The 23,746-nt window shown below is 44.1% G+C and overlaps 1 protein-coding gene across 1 annotated transcript; it reads left to right on the top strand.

Moving 5' to 3' along the window:
- Positions 1-498: 498 nt before the first annotated feature.
- POP4 (POP4 homolog, ribonuclease P/MRP subunit) lies at positions 499-11,400 on the top strand (the record flags this gene model as incomplete). Its single annotated transcript, XM_083751226.1, has 7 exons — positions 499-652; positions 2,663-2,715; positions 4,143-4,366; positions 6,463-6,540; positions 8,236-8,297; positions 9,326-9,427; positions 10,958-11,400. The coding sequence occupies 7 exons, from the start codon at positions 499-501 to the stop codon at positions 11,092-11,094; spliced, it is 810 nt and encodes a 269-aa protein (XP_083607352.1). The 3' UTR covers positions 11,095-11,400.
- Positions 11,401-23,746: the final 12,346 nt, after the last annotated feature.

The following is a 23,746-nucleotide window of genomic DNA, read 5'->3' as shown; positions in this document are numbered from 1 at the left end:
TGACTCTATGGTTTTGTTTGTATGCCTGCAAGGATATAAAAGGGGCAGCTGTCTAGGAGTGTTGCTTAACCGGGACTGGATAAGAGACCCCAACGAGGTAGAAGAAGCAGATAGAGCAGTCCGGCCTCCTTTTCGCTCAGGTCTCATTTTGTGAAGAAAGTGAGAGGAAACAACGTAATCACCATATATACCATAAGCCTGCCTTTAAAAAAAAATCCCTTTAACAAAAAAAAGTGCTGCTAATGCATATTTTTCGAAGTTTACATAGCTCAAAACGTCCGGCAGATGCATAAGCCGTCATTCTTTTCAGACTGACTTAACGACAACCCTGCAATGTAGCGCGCTGCATCTTGCTTGTTTACCCCTATTATTTCTGTTTCTACGACGCATCAAGGATCTGCAAAGGGCATAACTGCGCGTGCGTATATAAAATACTGATCAGAATTTGCTTCTCCTATTCTAGCTCTACAGTCGTTCTTAGGGGTGGGTCTAGCGGAGATGCGTCTCTCCCTCTATCAAGCCAGCCAGAGGTTGAAGGCAGCGCATGCGCGTTTCAGTTTGTGGGCGGTGGAGGCGGAAGAGGAGCGCGTGAGCGGACTGAATCGCTTTCGCCTATTCCGTGCGGAGAAGGATCCGGCCGGCAAGATGGAGAGTAAGTGTGCTTGGATCGCCCTCAAGTCACTTTGCTCCTTTCCCATCGGCGTGGGGGCGTGTATCTTACTGTTTTGCTCCGGAATGATTAATCCGGAGTGACTCCGGTTCTGGCCTCGCGGTCATTAAAGCTGCTCTATTTTACCCATTTGGGAATTGGGATGGAGGAGCTACCTTTTTCCCACGCGTTCACCCACACCCGCCCCGTGATGCAGAGTGCTTAAAACCCCATTCTATTTTACTCTGGAACCACTGGTCTGGACTGACCTGAAGTCTGCTTTGTTTTCCTTTTTGCCAGCTTCCCGACGAGCAGGGAGTGAAGCGAAACTAATTTCTGTTACTCTTTCGCCCACCTTCTCTGCGAGTAGCGCAAGACGCGTGTCTGTTGATCTTGTGAACATGACCTTAAAGCAGCAGATTCCCCTCAAGGCTCAGGCATGGGGCAAGCTAAGCGGTAGAGGAATGGAATTCAAGTAATCTAAATTCAGGCACAAGCTTCTGTCAATAATATATACATATTTGGGGGGTATACTTACAGGGGGTCCAAATAGAGAGAGGCCTAAGGTGATTTTTCTCACTTTCGTGTGCCTTATTTCCCTTCAATTATTATTTATCCTTCCCTTTCCAAGTTGCCAAACAGGGACTTGACTGTGTTGTTTATCATCATTGTCATTTATTTGTTTGCCGCCTTTCAACCATGCTTGCAACGTGAAAGAATTTACATAATTGCAAAAGTATGAGACAAGTAGTCATAAGCAATAAATAAAAACGTATCAAAATGTGCACAGCAAAAGTAAATAAGTTATAATAAGATACAAAAAATAAAGATACAAAAAATGAATGTCAATAATTGCAAAATTAACATCTCCAAAATTAAATCTCGATCCCAGCAAATAAAAAAAAACCTAAACAATGCCCCACTAAATGCATCAACTTCCCCACCTCAGAACAATTTATTATTATTATACAAGAACATGTAGCCACACACCAAAAACCAAGTAAATATATATATAAAAAAATAGCACCTTAGAAACCAACTAAGTTTGTTCTTGGTACTGGACAATTTTTTATTTTTTACATATAGTTCTACTGTGACAGACCAACACGGCTACCTACCTGAACACAAAACCAAGTAACAGAGGAAAAAGTAATACAGAGTTGCAGAATAAAACAGTAACAGCAAAGCAGTGTATCAAATAGCAAATGCATCAAGTTGAGTCCCAGACTCCTGGTCTGGGAGAAAGAAGGGATATAAATAAATAATATAATAAATTTTATGGTGATAGTAATAATAATAATTTCCAACTCCTACTCTCCTAGCATTCCATCAGAATGACTAAGAACCAGAACCCAGCATTGAACAAAGGGGATGCTTGATTCATTTGGTGCTACTAAGAACAAGGGGCAGATTTATGTCCCTATTGTAAAGGATGATCCAGGGGACATTACTTTCTCCTGTATGGCTGCCAACCAGTGTTATGCTAAGCTAAAAGGACCCAAGGAGGAGTAAAGAGGCTGTGGTCTCCTTCCTGGGAGCCTGCATGTTCCCACTCACCCATGATTTGGCTTAGTGTCCCCTTTGAACATGACCCATCAGAAAATGCATCTCCATCAGGATCTGGGCTATGCTGAAAAGCAGGTCTGGAATTTTAGTATTTCCTCAACGCGAGTCCATGAGTGTGGAGGGTTGTGTGACATAAGATATATATTTTCATTATTTGTTGAATTTGTATCCCACCTTTTTCTCCAGGGAGCTTCATGAGTGAGTAGGGACTAGAACCCCAATTTCCCACATCCCAGTCCCACACTCTAACCACTACACTGGTTTTGGGGGTGTCTTATTTGGAACAGTGTTCTGGATTCCATATGTGAAACGGAAGATGACAAAATGCCCCACGTGTTTAGACCAGTCTGCTCCTGTTTTCAATGCTGCTGCTTTGTTATTGAACATGAAGCTTGTGATGTTTTGTTTGGAAAGGGTGTATGGAAACCTCTCCCTAATCTCTTCCAGGTGTGTTATATCGGCAGCTACCCCAGCAGACAGCCACACTCCTGAACATACAGGTATTTTCTGTGCGTTGGAGCAAAAAACATGGAACTGGTATGAAGGCAAGGTGGAAGCAGGACAATACACACACACACACACACACACACACACACACACACATACATATTCAGACAGAAAGCAAAAGACCTGGATGTAGGAACTCTGCTGTGTCAGACTGAGGGAAATTACCTCAGCTTGCCAATTAATACAAGAGGGACCTCCTCTCATGGAAGAGAAGGCTACTGGAGGAAGCAATGCTTCTGAATACCAGTTGCTGGAAACCACAGGAGAGGAGAGGGCTCTTGGGCTCAAATCCTGCTTGTGGGTTTCCCACAGACATCAAGATAGCCACTATGAGAACAGGAAGCTGGACTAGATGGGCCATTGGTGTGATTCTGATGTTCATATGGTCTTGAAAGACCTACATTGGCTCCCAGTATTTTTCTGTGCACAATTCAAAGTGTTGGTGCTGACCTTTAAAGCCCTAAATGGCTTCGGTCCAGTATATCTGAAGGAGCGTCTCCACCACCATTGTTCTACCCGGACACTGAGGTCCAGCTTTGAGGGCCTTCTGGCGGTTCCCTCGCTGCGAGAAGCCAAAGTTACAGGGAACCAGGCAGAGGGCCTTCTTAGTAGTGGCACCCGCCCTGTGGAACACCCTCCCAACAGATGTCAAAGAGAACAACAACTACCAGACTTTTAGAAGACATCTGAAGGCAGCCCTGTTTAGGGAAGCTTTTAATGTATTACGGTATTTTAATATTTTGTTGGAAGCCATCCAGAGTGGCTGAGGAAGCCCAGCCAGATGGGTGGGGTATAAATATATTATTATTATTATTATTATTATTATTATTATTATTATTATTATTATCATCATCATCATATGCAACAAAATGCTGTAGCTGCTGCATTCCGTTTCCCCTCTTGTCAGTCAGAATTCTATGACCACTGAGCATGTTTTGGTCCTCGTTGCACTGTTTTGCTTCTATATGTGTTTTCAAACCTGCTGCAAGGGGCAAAGAGAGGGATTCCCCCCAAGCTTGGCGATGCCTCTTAGTTCATGAGTGGTGCTGATATAAAAAGAAAAATCTATTAAGATCTAGGTAATAAAAACAGTGCAGCACTATTAAAAGCCCTTTTCTTAAAAACTAAAACTAAAACCAATCAATTCGCAAAGGCCTCTTGGAATAAAACAGTCTGCAGAACCAGGAGGGAGCCAGTCTAGCTTCTCTCGGGAGGGAGTTCCAAAGGCTGGGAGCAGCCACTAAGAAGGCTCTTCTCCTGCGTCCCCACCAAGCGTGCCTGTGAAGGTGGTAGGGCCTCCCCCTAAGATCTCAGAGCCCAGGCAGGAGAATATGGTCCTTCAGATAGCCTATGCTTTGTGAAGAAGTGTACACTTTAGTCTCAGGGACTCAGTGAATTCTTTTTCTTCTTCTTTTTGTAGCCTCAAGGGTCAAAGGAAGCCGAGGCCTTTGTGAAAGCCTTCCTAAAGCGCAGCATGCCTCAGAAGAGCGATGAAGACATCCAGGACCACTTAACCCGAAAAGCGGTTGTCCTGGAACACCTGCACAAGAGGAGGAGAAGGCAGAAGAAGAGGAAAGGCAAGGGGTTCTCCGCCAAGCAGAGGAGAGAGATGAAGCTCTTTGACATTAAACCAGAGCACCAGAGGTACGTACTTCTTTGTGAAGCAAATAGTTAAGCTGTGGGTTTCACTCCCGCAGGAGACAGCAATGGCCACCAACCTAGGCAGCAGCCCAGCAGCCAGCATCGGTCTCAGCCTGCTGGCAGAAAGCTAGCAAAGAGGGAGCCAGTGTGACCTCTCTTGGGGAGGGAATTCCACATAATGGGGGAGCAACCACAGAAAAGGCTCTCTCTCTCTCGGGTCACCACCATGTTTCTGATGTTGCTGGGACCGAGAGAAATTGCACTCCTGAGGATCTTAATACCCAGGCAGATTTGGATATGGATATATGATCTTTCAAGGAGCCTGGGCCCAAGGGACTGATGGGGGGGGTGGACTCCATCCCAGGACAGAGTCTAACACAGGTCAGTTAAGCCAGGCTAGTAACTTGCATGGGCTCATTTACAGTGTTGTGTTAACAACTGATAGCAGTATAGAAAGCCTCCTTAAGAAGGATGCTTGGTTTTTTTCTTTTTGCAATTTGGGATGTCAGTAAGGAAATGTGCTTTGGTCTGTACCATTCTGATTTTGATAGTGGCAATGAGTTAACAGGTTCTTTTCACCATGTTGGTTCACAACCAAGAAAGATAACTTGCCTTTGGCACGGCAGGCTTCACTTTCAAGTTAACTTGTCTGAGCACCCAGGTGGTTCACTCACCAGCATCTCCAGGTAGGGTTTGGAAAAGATTCCCTGCCTGAAACCCTGGAGAGTTTTTGCCAGTCAATGTAGACGGCACTGGCGTAGGTGAACCAATGATCTGACTAGGTGTAGGGCAGCTTCCTAGAATATTCAAAGCACTAGATTTCTCATTTAAAATAATTCTACAATGGTACTTGGCCACTAGAGGGCAACTTGTGACCTTTTAATTCCAAAAGGTGCCTTGTTTTCAATTTGTGGATGATCATTTTTCTTTTGTTTTTAAGGCTTTCAAATGGCAGAGCTGGTGTGTCGGCTCAGCTGTGCTCCGATAGCAATAATCAAATAGTATCACCTTCTAGTGTTAGACCCCATATTCCCTACACAAAGTTCCCTGGGAAGAAGGGTGGATTTTTAAGCCACTCTGCTAATTGTAGATCTGTGAGGGGAGTAGGGGTCTCCTAGCAACTCTCGGCAGCCTGAACAAACTATAGTTCTTAGGATTATTGGAGGAAGAGAGCCATGACTGTTGAATGGTATAATAAGTGTTTTAAATGTATGATGCAGTTATGACCCAGAAGACAAGCAGCATTTCAGGAGTGGAGAATAAGGCTGCCTTTAGCCCCCAAAATTAAACGGACCAAAACTTTCGGCAACACTTGACGTTTGTCATGTTTCAGATCCAATTTAGCTCTGCCTTAAACTTCAATAAAAATGACTCGCTATCGAGCCTCGTCTAAACTATACAATTAAAGCAGTGTCTCGCCACTTTAAACAGTCAGGGCTTCCTGCAAAGAATCATGGGAATCCTGTGGTTCGTTAAGGATATATAGAGGCTAGGAAATGCCAGTTCCCCTCACGGAGCTAGAATTCCCAGAATTCCTTCTGAAAAGGGGGCTGGTGGTTAAACAACTCAGATCGTAACTTTCTCTCCAAAGCAATCACTGCCCTTGAACGGCATTAAAGCTGTTGGATGGCCATCTTGTTTCGCTTACAGCTGGTGGCTATTGAAAACGTTGAGCGCTTTCTGAACAGGAAGGCCCAGACTTCATCCACAACTTCAGCCTTTTTATGCTATCTTTTTGTGAATTGCCTTTGTCCCACTCGTAATATTCCATCCATAAAATCAGAAGGGAAACCGTTTCTGAAATCCTAAATTGAATAGTTTCCATTTTGGACGAGAGGGCTATCAATGGCTGCTCACCGTGATAGCACAGTCAGAGGAAGCAATGATTCTGAATACCAGTTGCTGGAAGCTCAAATCCTTGTGCTTGCTGGTTTCCTGCAGGCATCTAGTTGGCCACTGTGAGAACAGGATGCTGGACTAGATAGGTCACAGGGGCCTGATCCAGCAGGGCTCTTCTTGCATTCTTAGATTTACTAGATGCTTCAGGGCATTGTTGATACATGGGGAATTAACAAAGTCATTTTTTACTTGTTCTGCAGGTACGAGATCTTTGTGCCCTTACATGAGCTGTGGGAGCAGTACATCAGAGAACTCTGCAATGGGCTCAAGCCGGAAGCGTAAGTTCATTAGGCTTAAGTAGTGCTTGGATCGCATTTGGAGACTTACGTTGGGAGCATAGCAGTGATCAGGTGCCGTTTCTCAGGAAATCAGGGTATGGGGAACCCGTGGCCCTCCAGATGTTGTTGGACTCCAACTCCTATCAGCCCCAGCAAACAGCCTGGCTAGTGGTCGTGGATGGTGCAAGTTCGGTGTTTTCACTACAGGTTCCCCTATCTCTGTGTTAGCCCCAAATGGAATTACTTATTATCATTTTTTGTTTGTTTGTTTTATTGGGCACCACCAAATAAATAAACCTCAAAGCAGTTTAAAGTAAGAATAAAGCAATGGAATTAGCAGCAAAAACAAAGACAACTATTTAAAATATTTGGGGGGGAGAAAAGTCTGTGCAGTGTGATTTTGTGGTTCGAGGACCCAATCCCCGCTTTGTGGAATGAAGACACACAGACACAGAGTATAAGGTTAATGGGCAAGAAAAGGCCACAACTTTATTGATTACAGCAAGTGAGAAGGTATTGGCTTAGGCATTGGACCACTACATATTGACTCCACCCACTCGGAGAGGGGTGAGCCCAAAGGGGGTTTATTCACCAGAAGGTGGAGCCTGTTGATGCTAATACAACTATAAGGTCTCCCCTGATGCCACCGAGGGTTGTTCCATGGCCCCCCGCCACACAGGCATCGGACAGGATCCACAACCGCCGGATTCCTTTAACGGAATACCCAAATTTGAAGGGGTAGGCGATGGCCACACCTAACCCTTCCACACACCATCAACACATTCCAGTGCCTAACCTAACCTCCAATACCAAGAAAGTTGTGACGATTGCTACGATGTAGGTGAAAAAACCAAAAGGCCTAATGCCAATTGGAAAAATTCCTATCAGGCCCCCTGGGCGACCAACCTAAGGTCCATAGCAAGGTCAAGAGAAAAACTAAGCCCTAAGCTCTAAGGAAGTGGAGGGTGGGTGACTCGTGACAAGAAGGCGGAAAATGAGGCGGAATGGCTGGTGCAGCAGTAAGTTAAACTGCAAACCACGCCCCCTCCAAGCCGCCCAGTTGGGTGCTTACCTGTGGGCGTGGTGCGCCAGCCAGGTGAGTGGGGCAGGGGTGTAACGCCCCCTGTGTGGCGCAGAAATCGCGTCCCGCCCACAACACCTCCCCTCTTGGAGGAGAGGCTTTTCTCTACATGCTTTCTGACATTTAAGAGCCTGTAGGGTTATTTTAGGTAAGGTCCAGCACTTATGGGTTGTAGCCAGTGCTAGTCATAACTCTGATCAGTCCCATTGAAATTACAGGGCATGAATAACATAGGGCAATTAATTTCAATAGGGCTACTCTGAGTAAAAGGTCGTTGAATGCAACCCTGTGTTTGTAAGGTAATAGCTGCATGCAGTTCCTGGTTGCATGGGACAGTGAAGAGGCTGTTAGAGAAGAGATGGATCACACCATCTTTCCTTAATGCCTGCCATAGAATGGCGAGGGAAACCCACTCCTCTGCACCCTGCATGGACATTCAGCCCTCTGCCAACCACTTGCAGGCTAGTGACTTATTTGCAAGGCTGCTTTAAATTGAATATTTCAGTATTTGAATGGCTTAATGTTTCTTGGCACTGTAATGTTAATATTGTTGCTTTTTTAATACTTTGAAGAATTCTAACATTAATTAGTGTATTATATGTTATTTTTATCAGGCAGCCACAGATGATTCAGGCCAAATTGCTGAAAGCTGATCTTCACGGAGCTCTCATTACAGGTATTTGACTTTCGATCCTAAATGCAGGGATGCTTTTAACTTGGGACAGTTCTGAAGGCTGAAAGTCAAATGTCACCTACTTATGCAGATCTCAGTTGACTCTGTGAGTTTTGGGTTGATCAGCTGAGCAAGTGATTGATTGACGAAACCTGCATATTTTGCGTAGGAGGGATCAATGACTTCAAAGAAAATGATGTACTTTTTTGTTTTCAAATGGGCTGCACGTAGGTAGAGCCATGCTGGATCAGACCAAGGGCTATAAGGGTTTTTGATCCAGTAGGAGGTATTCATTGATATGGGGATAAGAATAGGCAGTTTCTGCCTCCTCCCTGCAAACCCACGTACCTTCGGAAATCTCTTCCGAATGGTGATATTTTTATTATTACTTAATAATAAAATAATTATATAATAATTACTTTACTATTACTTTACTATTACTTAAACAGTTACTTTACTATTACTTAAATTACTTTACTATTACTTAAATGTGTGATTCGCCTTCCACATATACGTCCCTGTCTGTAAACTAACTTTTTGTCTTTCTAATCCCTTTAGCCACAGACAGAGTTAACACACACTAGGGATACACTGCAACATTCTATTGGAAAGGCCTGCTTGCTAAACAAAAATATATAGGCTGCCCAATTAATTGAGGGCAACCATGTGGTCAGTCTGTGTCCTGGTTCCAGCAAAACAATCTTGGACTGATAAACCATGTGCCTAGCTTTTGCACTTTTACCCTGCCTTGTCAAACCACAGTTCCTTGTGATGACCAAACTGGGAAACTATGGTTTCCATGCTACTTAAACATCACAATTGGAAGCCAGATCAATTGCTGCTTGTTGGTGCAAATCCGCTGAGTGTTGTAAATAAATAGACACTGAAATCAGCTGGATGACACTTGTCAATTACACAAGCAGTTGCATTCTGTACTGTAAGGGGAAGCACAGAGGCAGGCAGAGTATTGCAATAAGTGTAATGCGAAAACTGACTGTCCTGCCCTAATAATCTGCTTTTCTTTGCTATAGTGGCTAAATCGAAATGCCCCTCCTATGTCGGCATCACGGGCATTGTCCTGCAGGAAATGAAACATGTTTTCAAAATTATCACAAGAGAAGACAAGATGAAAGGTACCGGACACTCCTTACTGTAACTTGCTTTGTTAATGGTCCCGTCAAATTGTACAATGAATCACGGCTCCTCCTTCACTAATGGCCATTTGTCTCATTTCACCCTGAAAGGGTCTTGGCTAGTTGCTACAGAGTTGAGATTTTGGTTTCTTTTTAAAAATAAAAAAAATAAAAGTGAAATTGGTAAATCACAATTAAGATCTGTTTTCAGAGTATGCTGTACTGTACTTTAGGCACCAACAAAAGCATTCCTTTTTAATGAGGCCTTTGGCTTTAAACTATCTATGTTTCTCCCTGTTGTCGGCTGCTTATGTCTCAGTCTTGATTTGTAGGCCCCTCAAGACAGGGGTCTGCCCCCCTCATTCAGAGTTAAGCACCCCATACAATGTGGTGAACTGCAGTGGTTTTCAACCAGTGTGCCATGGCACCCTGGGGTGCCTTGAATGATGGTCAGAGGTGCTGCAGGCAACACTGGCCTATGTCCCTCTTTCCTTCCCACCCTCCTCTGATGCCCTCTTGTGTCTCTGCCTCCCAAAGGCTTGCACAGCTGTTTATTGCAGCAGCAGTGGCTATAAGTGGCTATAAGCCAAGGCCTTTTCAGTACTGGCCCCAACTTGGTGAAACGCTCTGTCACAGAAGACCAGGGCCCTGTGGGACTTGACATATTTCCACAAGGCCTGCAAGACAGAGCTGTTCCGCCTGGCCTTTGGTTTGGACTCAGTCTGAGCCTTATGTTTCCCCCCCCTTATGGTCTTGATTTATTTTTAACCTGTATTTTAACCCCCCCCCCCCCCCGATTATGTTTGTACTGTGATTTTATTGGTGTTAGCCGCTCTGAGCCTGGCTCTGGCTGGGGAGGGCGGGGTATAAATAAATTTTATTATTATTATTATTATTATTATTATTATTCAGCTCCACAGGCGAATGGTGCTTCTGGGAGGCAGCTCTCTTTGGGGCAGGGAGGGGGGCAGCTCAGAGACCAGAAACTGCAGCGGTGGCAGCTGCCCAGAGGACTCCCAAGGCAGAGGGAACATTCCACAAGGGAGGGTGTTGGGTGTTTGAAAAGCGGTGGGAGGCTGCCAGCTCTGCAGGCAATACTAGGTTCCTGAGCCCCACAGGGGTGCTGCAGAAAGAACGTAGTTGGTCAAGGGAGCCGTGGACTCGAAAAGGTTGAAAACTCTGTTGTAGTGGGTTAAGAGTGCTGGACTGGGACCTGGAAGAGAACCGGTTTCAAATCCCTACTTGATCCATGAAGCTTACTGGGTGATCTTGGGGCAGGTCATTGCCTCTCAGCCTAACCTACCTCATTGGGTTACTGTGGGGATTACATGGGGGGACGGAACCCCATATAGCCCCTTGAGCTCCTTGGAGGAAAAGGTGAGATCTAAATGCAGTAAATAAATAAATAAGATGATACATCTTAAATAAATAAATAAGATGATACATCAATCATAAATAAGATGATACATAAGGCTCTGCATTTGCACTACAGCCGCTGACGTCTGTCATCTTCTTGGCTTCCCTTTCCAGTCATCCCAAAGCTCAACAATGTCTTCAGCCTGGAGATCGATGGCTTCATCTCCTACATCTACGGCAGCAAGATTCAGTTCCGAGCCAGCGAGCGTTCTGCAAAGAAGTTCAAAGGAAGAGGGACAATTGACCTGTGAACCTTCTTTCTTTCTTTCTTTCTTTCTTTCTTTCTTTCTTTCTTTCTTTCTTTCTTTCTGGAGATGGGAGCCACTGATGTGCTGTTTCCAAGGGATGGAGAGACTATTCCTAGCAGTTTGTGCATCCTGAGACTTGGGTGCGTGTGATGGAACAATCCTTGTTGTTTTAAACAAGAGTGTGTGAGAAAGGCATCCATATAAATGAATGCTCCCGGAGTGTTTCAAACACCTTTCTATCCTTTGTACATCCTTTCTGTATTATCGATGTTATTAAACCTGTTAAATAAATAAAATCATTTCCACTAAGCCCTAGGGTCTAATCTGATACTTTGTTTACAGCAAACTAAACATTCCATAACCTCCCATAAGAGTATGCATTTTGCAGTAGTAAAGTGAGTCCTGGTTTGCCTATCCTTGTAACTATCCCAAGGATGACTCAAGATATCTTTGCAGTAGGAAAGAACAAGTTTGCAGCAAGCATTTTCTTTTCTTTTAAAAAATATTTTATTTTCAAATTTTTAGTTACAATTTTTCTCATATTTAATGCTTTTTCCAAAATGTCAGATACAGGATGAACTTCCTCCTGCCCCCGTTCTGAATTCCAATTTTCTCCCCTTATTTTCTTGCATCTCATTTTTATTTTCAAACTCATATACTCTTATTTGCCTTGATTTCCAATGTTAACATAAACGTTATATCAAACCTGCTGGCGTTTTAATGTATTTACAATGGTCTTTTAAATAGTCCATAAATTTCTTCCATTTTTGCTCAAACTTTTCCTCCTCCTGGTCTCTGATCTTCACAGTCATCTTTGCCATTTCAGCATAGTCTATCATTTTAGTTATCCATTCTTCTTTTGTTGGTACCTTCTCTTCTTTCCATTTCTGAGCAAATAACATTCTTGCTGCTGTTGTTGCATACATAAATAATCTCCTTAGATCCCTTGGTATTCCACCACCTATTAGTCCAAGCAAAAAGGCTTCTGGTTTTTTAACAAAAGATATTTAAACATTTTTTTTTAAAAAAATCATTGTATATCATTTCCCAGAAGTCTTTTGCTTTTCTACAGGACCACCACATATGTTAAAAAGTACCTTCCTTTTCCTTGCACTTGCAACACACATACAGCCAGCATTTTCCCCTAGGAAGGCAATGGGGCAATGCTACTTAGCAGAGGACTGGTTTTCTATGTATGCCAAAGGAAAAACTGACAAAGGTTTGTCCATCTAGTCTAAGGTTACCAGATTTTTTTCAATGAATACGAGGACACTTTTCAACTTCAATGGACTTTGTATGGGGACTGATCTGTAAATCCGGGGACTGTCCCCAGGAAACGGGGACGTCTGGTAACCTTAATCTAGTCTAGAAGTTCCCAAAGTGGGTGGTACCATCCCGGGGGGGGGGCACACTAAGAAGCAAGGGGCTGTGGGGGGATGCTGGAGGTGTAAATGACTCAGATTTGGAAAAACTCGTATCACTGGATTGAGTTTGTCCTTTTTTATTTTTGAATTAATTAAACAAAATAGTTTTAACTGGGTTTCTAATAAACATGCAATTAATAGTTGCTGTTTTGAATTTTGAATCCTCAGCCCTACCCTAAAAAGCCCCCTGTCATTTTTACCATGAGCACAATTTTTCTTTTCTTGTGATGCAGACTTCCACAGGCTAAAGTCCACATCACCATGAAGTGCTTCTGGTCCACAAGAAATCAATGAGCTTTTAACAGGCCACGAGTCTTCATTTTTGTCTTTGATGCAAACAACTAGGAACACCTCTAGAATGTATGTTCAGGCTTTTATTTTTCTTCCTTCCTAGGTAGGGGTTATTTCCACTTGTACAGGTTCCCAAAGGGAGGAAACGAGCTTTCAAAAGCAGTTTTAGTGGGGAAATCAGGGGTGCCCGCTTCTCCCATATTCTGGCCCGTTACTTTAACTACGCTTTGAAAATTATATGCTTTAACAGTCTTCTCGCTTTAATACTCAAGATTCAAAAGATTTGGGAACAATTGCATTCCTTTGTCTCTTTCTCTTTGTAAGAAAGTTTGGCGGAGTGGGGGGGGGATGTTCTAAGTACTGGGGCGGTGTGCAAAATTGTATGAATTATTTTGATTGTCCTGGGTTTTTGAATGATGACTTGGAAAGGAACGGTATTGTTTGCGTGCTTCCCTCCCCCCCCCCCCCAAATTTCTGAAAAGGGCTCTTTTTATTCACAGTTTAATAGGCAGGTGTTTACTGCTGAACATACCAACAACTATTCTCTCCCTCCACTGTTGTTGTTTTAAAAAAAGATTATGTAAATGCAGCCCATCTTCTAAGGCTCCAGCACCTCCCCTGCGCTTCTTGGGGCATTCTGCTGAACCATGTAAACTCTTCAAATTGAGATGGAAAATAACTCTTTTGATGCTCTCGAGAAGCAATACCCGGTCCCGGGCTTTGTAATGCAAAGTTTCTCCCATTGTTTTCTCTTTGTGGCGAGGAGGAGGAGGGGAGTGGCTTTCTGATGGAGCACAATTCTCCAGAGGTAAATGTGTGCTGCAAAGATTAACTATACCGAATTTTTTTAAAAAAAAAAAAAAGACGGGAGGCACATTGACATTGAAATGAAAGAGAATAGCAGGGCATTCAGTGGGATGGGATTATGAATAAGGACAAGCCTGAGCACACAATTTATTTGCAACAGGGATGGCCCATGCATAAAACATGGCTCTTCGGAGCATCATCCCTTAAAATAGTTTTGAGCTTCTGTGTGTATCCTAAAGTAGGATCAGGGGGACTTTTTGGGAGCCCAAGGGCTGCATTCCCTCTGCCAATTCTGTTCTTCCAGCTACACCTGGAAGCCAGCTCTTGCACATAACACTAAACTATGGTTTGGCATTCTGTCCAAATTGGGTAAAACAGCCCAAATCAGAGGTGAGATTTGACCCAGATCTCTGTGCTTGGTCCACCGATTCAATGACTGGCAGCGCAGAATTCAAACACCCATGTCAACCACAAACCCTCTTAAGTGGCCATGAAGAAGTCAGCGCCTAGACCTCCGATCCTATGCAGCCATGTGAGCAGTGATTTGTGCTGCTGGAGAGTGTAGCATTTGGGACATTTTGGTAAATTAATAATACAACTATGCACAGCATGGAGGAAGTGGACAGAGAAAAGTTCCTCTCATACTGCTGGAACTCTACCTCTCCACCCTCTACATATGCCCTCAGGCAGAAGATATGGAAGCATGATTAGTCGCACCAACAGGGTAAAAAACAGCTTCTATCTGTGGGCTGTTAGGCTGCTGAATGAAAAGTTAACAACAGGGCAACTGACTTTCGGGTTTGGTCAGTAAACGAGGGGAATTAAAACTAAGAGAGCTGAGTGGGGGGGTGCTTGTGTAATCTCACTGTATACAAGTTGTACAAATGACAATAAAGTATTTCAATTTCAATATTTCAATTCAACTCGTGAGTACCCAAAGACATTGAATGTTGGAAGAATGGGAATAGATAAAATGCAGTGCTTCACACAATGCATAGTTAAACTGTGGAACTCTCTGCCACAGGAGGCAGTGATGGCCACCAACTTGGGTGGTTTTAAAAGAGGATTGGGCATTCATGTAGGAGAGGGCTATTGATGGCTACCTTGCTTTGCCTTCACAGCTGGAGGCAGCACTGCTTCTGAATACCACTTGCTGGAAACCACAGAAAGGGAGTGGGTTCTTGTCCTTGGGTCCTGCTTGCTGGCTTTCCAGAGGCATCTGGGTGGCCACTGGAGGAACAGGGTGCTGCACTAGATGGTCTGATCCAGCAGGTTTTCCTGAGGTTCTTTTGTCCTCAGAGTGATCCTGTGCAGCAAAGCTGACCCTGTGAGGCTGATCTGAAGCAGCTGCCTCCAGCAACAGATTTTGGATGTCATTGAAAGGTGGCAAAATTATCCATTATTTCCATGTCAAATGTGTGCGGGTGGGGTGGCATAAGCTGCTAAAATGTCTTCTCCCTGCTTTCTAAAGGGGAAAAGGGAGGAGTCAGAGGTGGATTAAAAATTATGCTAAGTGCTTATTTATTATTTTTTGGAGGAGATTTGCAGCCAAATGGCAGGGATGCTTGTAAATCTGCAACAAGGGCACAGCCTGCCATTGAAAGCTCTGAATTTTCGAGTATGCAAACACAGCAAAGGATAAAAGGATAAGATTGGTCTGCTGGCTGCTGATGTCACTATGGGATGCAATTCTGCATTAGAGTGCTGCTTCCCGGCTGCTGTCCTTAGAGAGTTGGGGTTGGGGTGTGGGAAATTTCTAAGGCAAAAGGGCATAGGTTCCCCCAAATGCAGCCAATTGCCTTCCCCTCTTTCTCAGCCTTTCCTGCCTGGACCGTTGAAGCGGTTTGGGAATAACAGGTGGGCTCACTTGCTCAGGGAAATCTGGAATACTATTAGGAACCTAAACAGCTGTCTTACACCAAGTCAGACCACTGGTCCATGTAGCTCAGTACTGTCTACACTGACTGGCAGCAGCTCTCCAGGGTTTCAGGAAGAGAGTCTCTGCCAGCCGTACCTGGATATGCACTGTGGACTGAACCTGTGACCTTCTGCATGGCAAGCAGATGCTCTACCACTGAGCTACAGCCCTTATAATCCATTGCATATTTAAATGCTTCTTTCTCTTTTATCCCGGTCCCTTTTTCTCCACCTCATTTATGTTGCCTTATTTTGAGATAGGGTAGCCAGAAATTCACATTCGCTACTTCAGATATGAGTTGCAGGCCTGGCCCTATCATTAGGTAGAGCAAGGAGATGGCCTCAGGCTCTGAATGCCGCTGCGAGGTGGGGAAGGCAGGGCCAGCAGCCATCCTGGATATTCTTCCTGAGCTCCCCTGTTGGAGGGGGACAGAGCTGCGTGTATCATACAGCCTGCCCTACACCTGCTAAGTAAATTTGCTGCCTTCAAGTGCAGATAGGGTTATCAGGTCAGGAGCATCCCAGACCCTGAAATTTCAGAGCCCAAGACCTAGTAGGGACCCCGGTGATGGAATGGGAGCATCCCTCAGTGATGTCACAGAGCAGGCCCTGGAGATGGAGGTTAATTGGGAGAGAGGAATGAAAGAAGGCAGACTCCCCACCCCAAGTGTCTATGCTATAATTTGCAGCCAGCTTCTGCCAGACTGAAAGATTGCAAGCTGCATATCCAAACTTTTTAATGACTAATAATAATAGATACTCTCACCAACCTGGAGATTCAAGTCCTCCACCTGTCACCTGGAAGGGGCCAGGCAAACCTGGAGACTTCAGGTGAGAACTGGAGGTCTAGTTGCAGAGGATGAAGAAGATGCTCTGCTGCCATTGATGAAGTAAGATTCAACTACCACCTTCTGTATGAGGCATGGGGAAGGTGCCAACTTGGCTAGTCTTGTGCGTACCCCTCAAATTTACCCAATGGCATTGCAATTTGTCATTTTAGTTTTGATCCCCATCTTAATTTCCTAAGTATCGGAGCTGATATATCCCCACGACTGCCTGTTATGACCCCAATATCTCTTTCCAAAGTTGCTCACAGCCACTTTTTCTGTGTGGAGTTAAGGGTTGTGGTGTTCCTTCTTTTTCACCCCAACGTTCACAATTTCCCCCCCACACACAGCACAAAAGTTCCCCCTCAAACAATGGCTTGATTCTAATTTACCTCATTCCTTGATGTAACATCTAATTAGGACATCTGTTAAATGCCTATCATATTAATTTAATAGGGGGAGGCTAATAGAACTTTATTGGCACAGTCCAGTTAATTAACATTATGGGCCTTTAATGGATGTCTTAAATCGACATCGTTAGCAAAGATGCTACACAAATTAAAGTGAGCCCTAACTGTGTTTCATTGGACTGTGAAGGACACACAAGCTGTTGTGTGTGTGCACACAACTCAATTCATTACCAACAGTCACTCTTCTTTAAATATATATCCCTTTCAAATGAGTCACTCGGGTTGCTAAATTTCTGTCACTTTATACCCTTCCAAGAGCCCCAGTTTTCCAATGGCAGCCTCTCCATAGCCTCTGCTAAATCTACCAAAGAACAAAATGATATAAAATCAGGATTAAGGGGTTTTCTCAAGGCAGTGGAGGGTATGTGTGCTGTGCCCCATTGGTGAAATGATGGTGGCATTTGCCCTTCTGATATGAAATGATCTGTGCTGTGTTTATTGAAAATATGGGGGAAATTGTGTACACTTGAAAACGTTGGCAGCATTAAGATAAATTCAACTGTGTAAATAAGTTTTGATGGATGTAATAATGGAATACTGAATGGTTTAGTTTATGTAAAATATGCAGGGATTTATGATATGCAAAATGAACCATGGAAAGAGAAGGAGGGAAGTCATTGATATTTTAAGGTTGTTTAAATGAGTATTCTAAATTGTAAAATAGAAAATGTAATATATATTACATATATATTTCAGTTGGGGAGAGTGAGAAATGTCCCTATTTTCATCTGAGGAATGTTTAAGGGTATGTGACTTGTATATTTGGCCTGCATCCTCTAGAGTGAGACAAAACTTGACTTATTGGTACTAGCGCTGGGTCTAAAAGGAAGACATGTTTCAGGAACATTTTCTCCCTCCGTGACGTGTACAGTTGGCGATTCTCCACACTCTTTTTTGAAGGGTAAAATGGCCACTTACAAATCCCCCAAATTTGGAGAATGTAAGAATGAGACTGCCAGTGGCCTGCTTCGTCCAGCATCCTGTTGTCAGAGTGGCTGAAGGAAGCCCACAAGCTGGACATGAGCACCACAGCATTCTGCTCATGAAAACACATCACCCCAAAAGAGAACAAAAGAGGCAACAGATTTGCACGAAAGTCACACGTGCTAATTGCAAACACAGATGTTTAGAAACAACTGCTATCATTTAAATAAAAATACAGTCCATCTCACCATAGCAGGAAAGGCTGTTGAGCAGACGATCTGTGGCCTTAGTCTGCTGTCCACAACAATGGAGCTCTATTGCCCTGCTCTCCCCATTTTTATGCAGTATGGGTGTCCCTGCACCATCATATCTTTTTACTAATACAGAGAGCAATCAGCAGAGTTGACTCCAAGCAAAAGCATCGGCTCTCCTGCATCATTCACAAAAGTTCAACAGCTGATGCTGTTCGTATTTGAGTCCATTTACAGTACCACTAATAACATATCTGCTGATTCCCCACATGTGTGTGTGTGTGTATGCATAATTATTCAAAATACAGCTGTAGGGATTTTGATTAAATGTATTTGCTCTGCAAGCCATTAGAAATTCAGCATTCAAAAGCCTGCTGTAACGGAAGTGTTTTCCTCAGCCTGGAATCAGCAAGAGCATAACTGGGATTTGATGGCAACTTCTGCTCCACGGTGGTTAACAAAGAGATACCTTTCGTGATTCTAATTCCACCTCCCATTCATGCTTCAATCCAGGAAAGTCCTCGCACCTAGATCCTGGAAGCTGCACTTTTGAGAAATGCTTGCATCCAGTGATTTATTTTTAAAGGAAAATAAGGTGCCGTTCTTACCATGAAGTTGTTACAGTACATGCCACACTTTTAACCTTTGAAGAGGGGGGGAAAGGTGTTGTTCCTGTGTACCCTTGAGTACCCCCAGTAAAAAAAAGCGTTGGTTGTATCTGATTATTTGGACTCCGGTCCATGAAACCTCTGATAATTGTTAGACTTTAAAATGCCCACTGAAAGACCCTCTGTTATTGTTTTCCTGGAGGAAACTAGCAATGCAGAAGTGCATCCCATCCTACAAACTCAACACATGGAATCATAGACTTGTAGAATTGGAAGGGACCCCAAGGTTCATCTAGTCCAATCCCTGGCAATGCATAATGGACACATAACCAAGTGTCCACTAGCCTGGCCACAGGGCATCTTTGGAAACACCTTTGCTCGTATGAATTCAGCTAAGATTCTATGATTCTAGCAAGCAAGGGTCATGCGGCTCTGTGTCCCATCTTTCGCATGATAGACTGACAGATGGTTCGTGTGACCCGGAGCGTTTTCTGTTGTTGTTTCGATCGATTTCCTGCCTTCTCTTTTTCAGCAGAAAAACACAAGAAATGTGTCAAAGCAGGCCTCCCACTTCTCAAGGAGAATGTCTGGTTGCAGTTTTAAGTTAGGTTCTTGGCTCTTTATTAATAAACAACTTTCATTCTTTGCTGGTTTTTTGGGAATTGTGGTTCCTTGCTTTGTGGCTACCTTCTGCTATGTTTTTTATTTTTATTGTGCTTTGCATTGGGCAGAGATGTCTCTGGAAAGGCAGCTAATAAGCTTTAAAAACAGATTTTTAATTAGCTACCTGTCTGTGGGGGTGAAAATAGGAGAACAGGATCCTGAACTTGATGAGCCATTGGTCTGATCCAGAAGGCTCTTCTTGTGTTCTTCCTTTTCTTCCTGCTTTGGGGCTGAGATATAGACAATTCCCCTTGTAAAGTGATCAGAAATGAGACTTCCCTTTGGCTAGCTTGCAGCCCCCACCACCAGGCACACCGGCAGCCTAAAGGATTATTTCAAAATTATGCGCTTGGAACGGTTTAGCTGGGTGGCTGGGGCTGCTCACGAAAGAATTCCAGTGATGTAGCAGCTCTTCAACACCCCATTAGGTGGCTGCCTAATTAATGTAAATGATCGTTATGTCTCACTCACCAAGGATTATTTTACTCCAAGGGAAATCTACTTGCTGCCACAGTGGCCATTTGAGGGGGTTTTATAGGAACTCTTGCATTATGGCTACCCATTCAGTAAAAGGTAAGTAGCCATCCTAAATAATGGAGATGGAAGGCTTAATTGGCTGAATAACAGATTCTGCTGTATTTTATTCCAGGAATTAGAGCTTTATTGCAACCCTATGATAATGAGGGGGGAAGAGCCATTGGCAAATGAAAGGCTTCTGAGATCCAAGCCCGTGAGGAAGGCAAGAGCAAGATTTCAGCTTTTCGCCTCAAAAGTCGCTTCAGTCTGACTCCCCCTCCCCTTTCATAAGAACTTGCATGAAAGTGGCCTCCCAATTTTTCTCGCAGGCTCATAGAAGTTCACCACAAACAGTTGGGCCTGGTGAGCATTTAAGGTCCCCAACCCGAATGCGGGTTGCCATCTGATTGGATTTTATTCTGATCCTGATTTGATTTTAGTATGTATTTTAATTGATTGTCTGATTTTATGTTAATGTGTTATGTTAATTTTACGTTAGCTGCTCTGAGCCCAGTTTTGGCTGGGGAGGGTGGGGTATAAATAAAAATTATTTATTATCATCATCATCATGAACGGTAAGGTGAGGGGGGAATGTCGCACACCTGAAAATTAAGAGCACCCCCTAAAAAGCCAGTTTTTCAAACAGCTACCAGAGGAAGACCACATGATGATATGACAGCCATCTTCAGAAATCTGAAGGGATGTCGCATGGAAGATGGAGCAAGCTTGTTTTCTGCTGCTGCAGAGGGGACGAGCAAAACCAATAAATTCAAATTACGAAAAGGAGATTGCAACTAAACCTTAGGAAGGATTTTCTGACAGTAAGAACTGCTTGATAGTGGAAAGGATTCCTTCAAAACGCGGTGGACTCTCATTTGTTGGAAGTTTTTAAACACAGGGTGTATTTTTTATCATTATTAATATTTTTGCAACAATTTCAATTATAGAAAAGGAAATGACAAAAGAAAAAAGAAAAAGAGAGGGGGAAAGTACAAAAAATACAATAGGAAAGAAAGATATAATACAATGAGTATAATCAGTTATATATTATTATAGAGATATACAGTCGTAGCTTGGATCCCAAACGCCTTGCAAGTCAAACGTTTTGGCTCCCAAACGCAGCAAACCCGGAAGTGAGTGTTCCGGTTTGCAAACGTTCTTTGGAACCTGAACATCCGACAAAGCTTCCGCAGCTTCCGACTGGCTGCAGGAGCTTCCTGCAGCCAATCGGAAGCCGCGCTTTGGTTTCCAAACATTTTGGAAGTTGAACGGACTTCCGGAACGGATTCCGTTCGACTTCCAAGGTATGATGGTATAAATAATATTATTGTCCTAATACATATATGATTATTAGTAACCTACAATGTTCTGTTTAAACTCATTCCAAATGTCAATATATTTATCCAAACCAAGTCCACATCTATAAGCAATACGTTCATATGCTGCAAGTGTTGTCATGTCATCAATCCAGTGATTAAAGGGGGTCTTTATTCTTTCAATTCATCACAGTCAGGGCTCGTAGAATCCATTCTCATCGTCCAGTTGTCAACTTCCGTACAGTAAGTATATAATTCAAAAGAATATTTTCCTCTAAATTTTTTTAGCTTTTCCTGCACAGTCATACTTATATAATCCAGCGCTTTCCCCCAAAAAACTTGGTGAGTATAGGGCACTGTAAGAACACATGTTTCAACGAGGCATTGTCCTTATTACATCTCCAGCAGTTTTTGAGCATAGGATGTAAACCAATCTATCAGGGATTTTTCCACTGCATTTCCTGCATTGCAGTGGGGGGCAGGCGGGTTGAGCTAAATGACTATTGGGGGTGTCTTCCAACTGTATGATTCTATGACTTACTTAGTGAGTATAGGACTGGCTTGCACGGAGAAAAGCACATTAAAAAGTGTCAAATGGATTGTGGCAGCACACAGTTGTATTCCTACCACAAGGTGGCACAACTTGCCCGCAAAGTCATGCTTTCCTTCCAATAATAATAATAATAATCCAGTAATTCTGGAGCAATATTACAAAGCAATTTTACGTGCCATTGAACAAGTCAGCCAAATATGTCTAGGAGAAACTATGACAATAAAGAGGGGGGGCACACACACAGTATATCCATCTGCTAAAAACACACCTCTTTACCATGTCCTTTGACACCTGAGATGTTTTAGGACCCATCTTATTTTTGTGATTTTCGGTTGTTTTGAACTGTTTTTAAAATTGTGGTTGAATGATTGTAACTGCTTTTGAGAGCTTAGAGTGAAGGGCATGTTGTTGTTGTTGCTGCTGTTAACACTTGACACTTCTGAGTATTATCTGCCACCCATGCCAGAATCCCTAAAAGACACTGAATCATATCTCCATCCATTTACTGGGGAGAAATCTGTGAATACCACCTCAGGTCTTCCCAGTTATAACCATTACAGTGGTACCTCTGGATGTGAACGGGATCCGTTCCGGAGCCCCGTTCGCATCCTGAAGTGAAGGCAACCCGCATTCATGCATCCGCGCGTGCACAGGTCGCTTCCACGCATGCGCGTGACATCATTTTGACCGTCTGTGCATGCGCAAGCAGTGAAACCCGGAAGTAACACACTCCGTTACTTCCGGGTTGCCGCAGAGCGCAACCCGAAAATACTCATCCCGAAGCTACTTCAACCCGAGATATGACTGTATAGGCTGTGTATACGCCATGCCTTTAAAACACATTAAAAACACATCCTTTCCCTCAAAGAGTTATGGGCAGTGTAGTTTACCGTTCACAAAGTTACAGTTTCTGGCAACCCTGAACCAACTACAGTGCACAGGATTCTTTGAGAGGGGAAATGTGTTCTGAATGTACTTTAAAAGGGTGTATCCACAGTTTATGTCACATCAGCTGAAATATACTCGGAGTCGCAAAGTGATTTCATGCTCTTTATTCAGCTCATAGTGGTGAGGAGGAATGAATGAAAGTCCCCTCAAAGTATCTGCCTTATATACATTATTTACACAATGGGCTGCACATGATTGGCTAATTCCGGAATTGTACTGTAAACCAATCAGGTTGTGGATTCACTTCAATCTGGAGCATGATTGGGTGGTTCCTGCCAACCAATCATACTGCTGCATTGTTCTAGGACCAATCAGACTGCTGCATTCTGAATCCTATTGTTCTAGGACCAATCAGACTGCTGCAGTTTGGATCCTATTCGACTCAGTACATAACACCCCTCCCCTCTAAGTTCCAGTCCTGCCCGGGAGGTCGCATTCATAGTCCTCAAGGTACGCTGGTGGCCTACGTGTGCGTTGCGGCCTGGGGTGTTCCCTGGTCCGGGGTTCAGGTTCTGGCTCGTGTTCCAAGGATGCTGGCTGTGATGGGGCTGTTTGGTCTGGCGCCACCGGCTCGCTCAGTCGTGGTTCTGGTTCCGGTGTCCTTTCAGCGTCCCGGGACCTCTCTGTATTTACTGGTTCTGCCTCTCCTGCTGGCCCCTGCTGCTCTATGGGCCTCACTGCCCCACTGTTCCCCTGGGACTCCTCTGACCTGTCCTCCTCCTCCTGGTTTTCTCCCGGGAATCGTCGCCGTATCTGGTCACAGTGGCGGCGCCAGCATTGCCCCCCATCCGTTAGCACCTCGTACGACACGGGGCCAGTGACCCTGGTGACTGTGGCAGGTACCCATGCAGGGCCTGCCCCAAAATTCTTTGCATACACTGGGTCCTGGGCCTCGAAGGTCCGGGGGTTCCCGCCTTCCCCCACCACTACCTCATCCTGAGCTCTATCGGGGTGAAGGCGGTCCAATCTGATTGCAAGGCGCCGACCCATTAGTAGTTCAGCGGGGCTCCGGCCAGTCGTTGAGCTGGGGGTGCTGTGCTGTGCTAGAAGGAATGTGGCAAGGCGGTACTCCCAATCCCCTTGCGTCATGCGGCGAAGGGTGTCCTTGGTGGTCCGCACCATGCGTTCTGCTTGGCCATT

This window comes from Podarcis gaigeae, assembly GCF_964106915.1.
Source record: "Podarcis gaigeae genome assembly, chromosome: 8".
Classification (NCBI taxonomy): Eukaryota; Metazoa; Chordata; class Lepidosauria; order Squamata; family Lacertidae; genus Podarcis; species Podarcis gaigeae.
The sequence above is the reverse complement of the archived record's forward strand: the minus strand, read 5'-3'. Positions and strand labels throughout refer to the sequence as shown.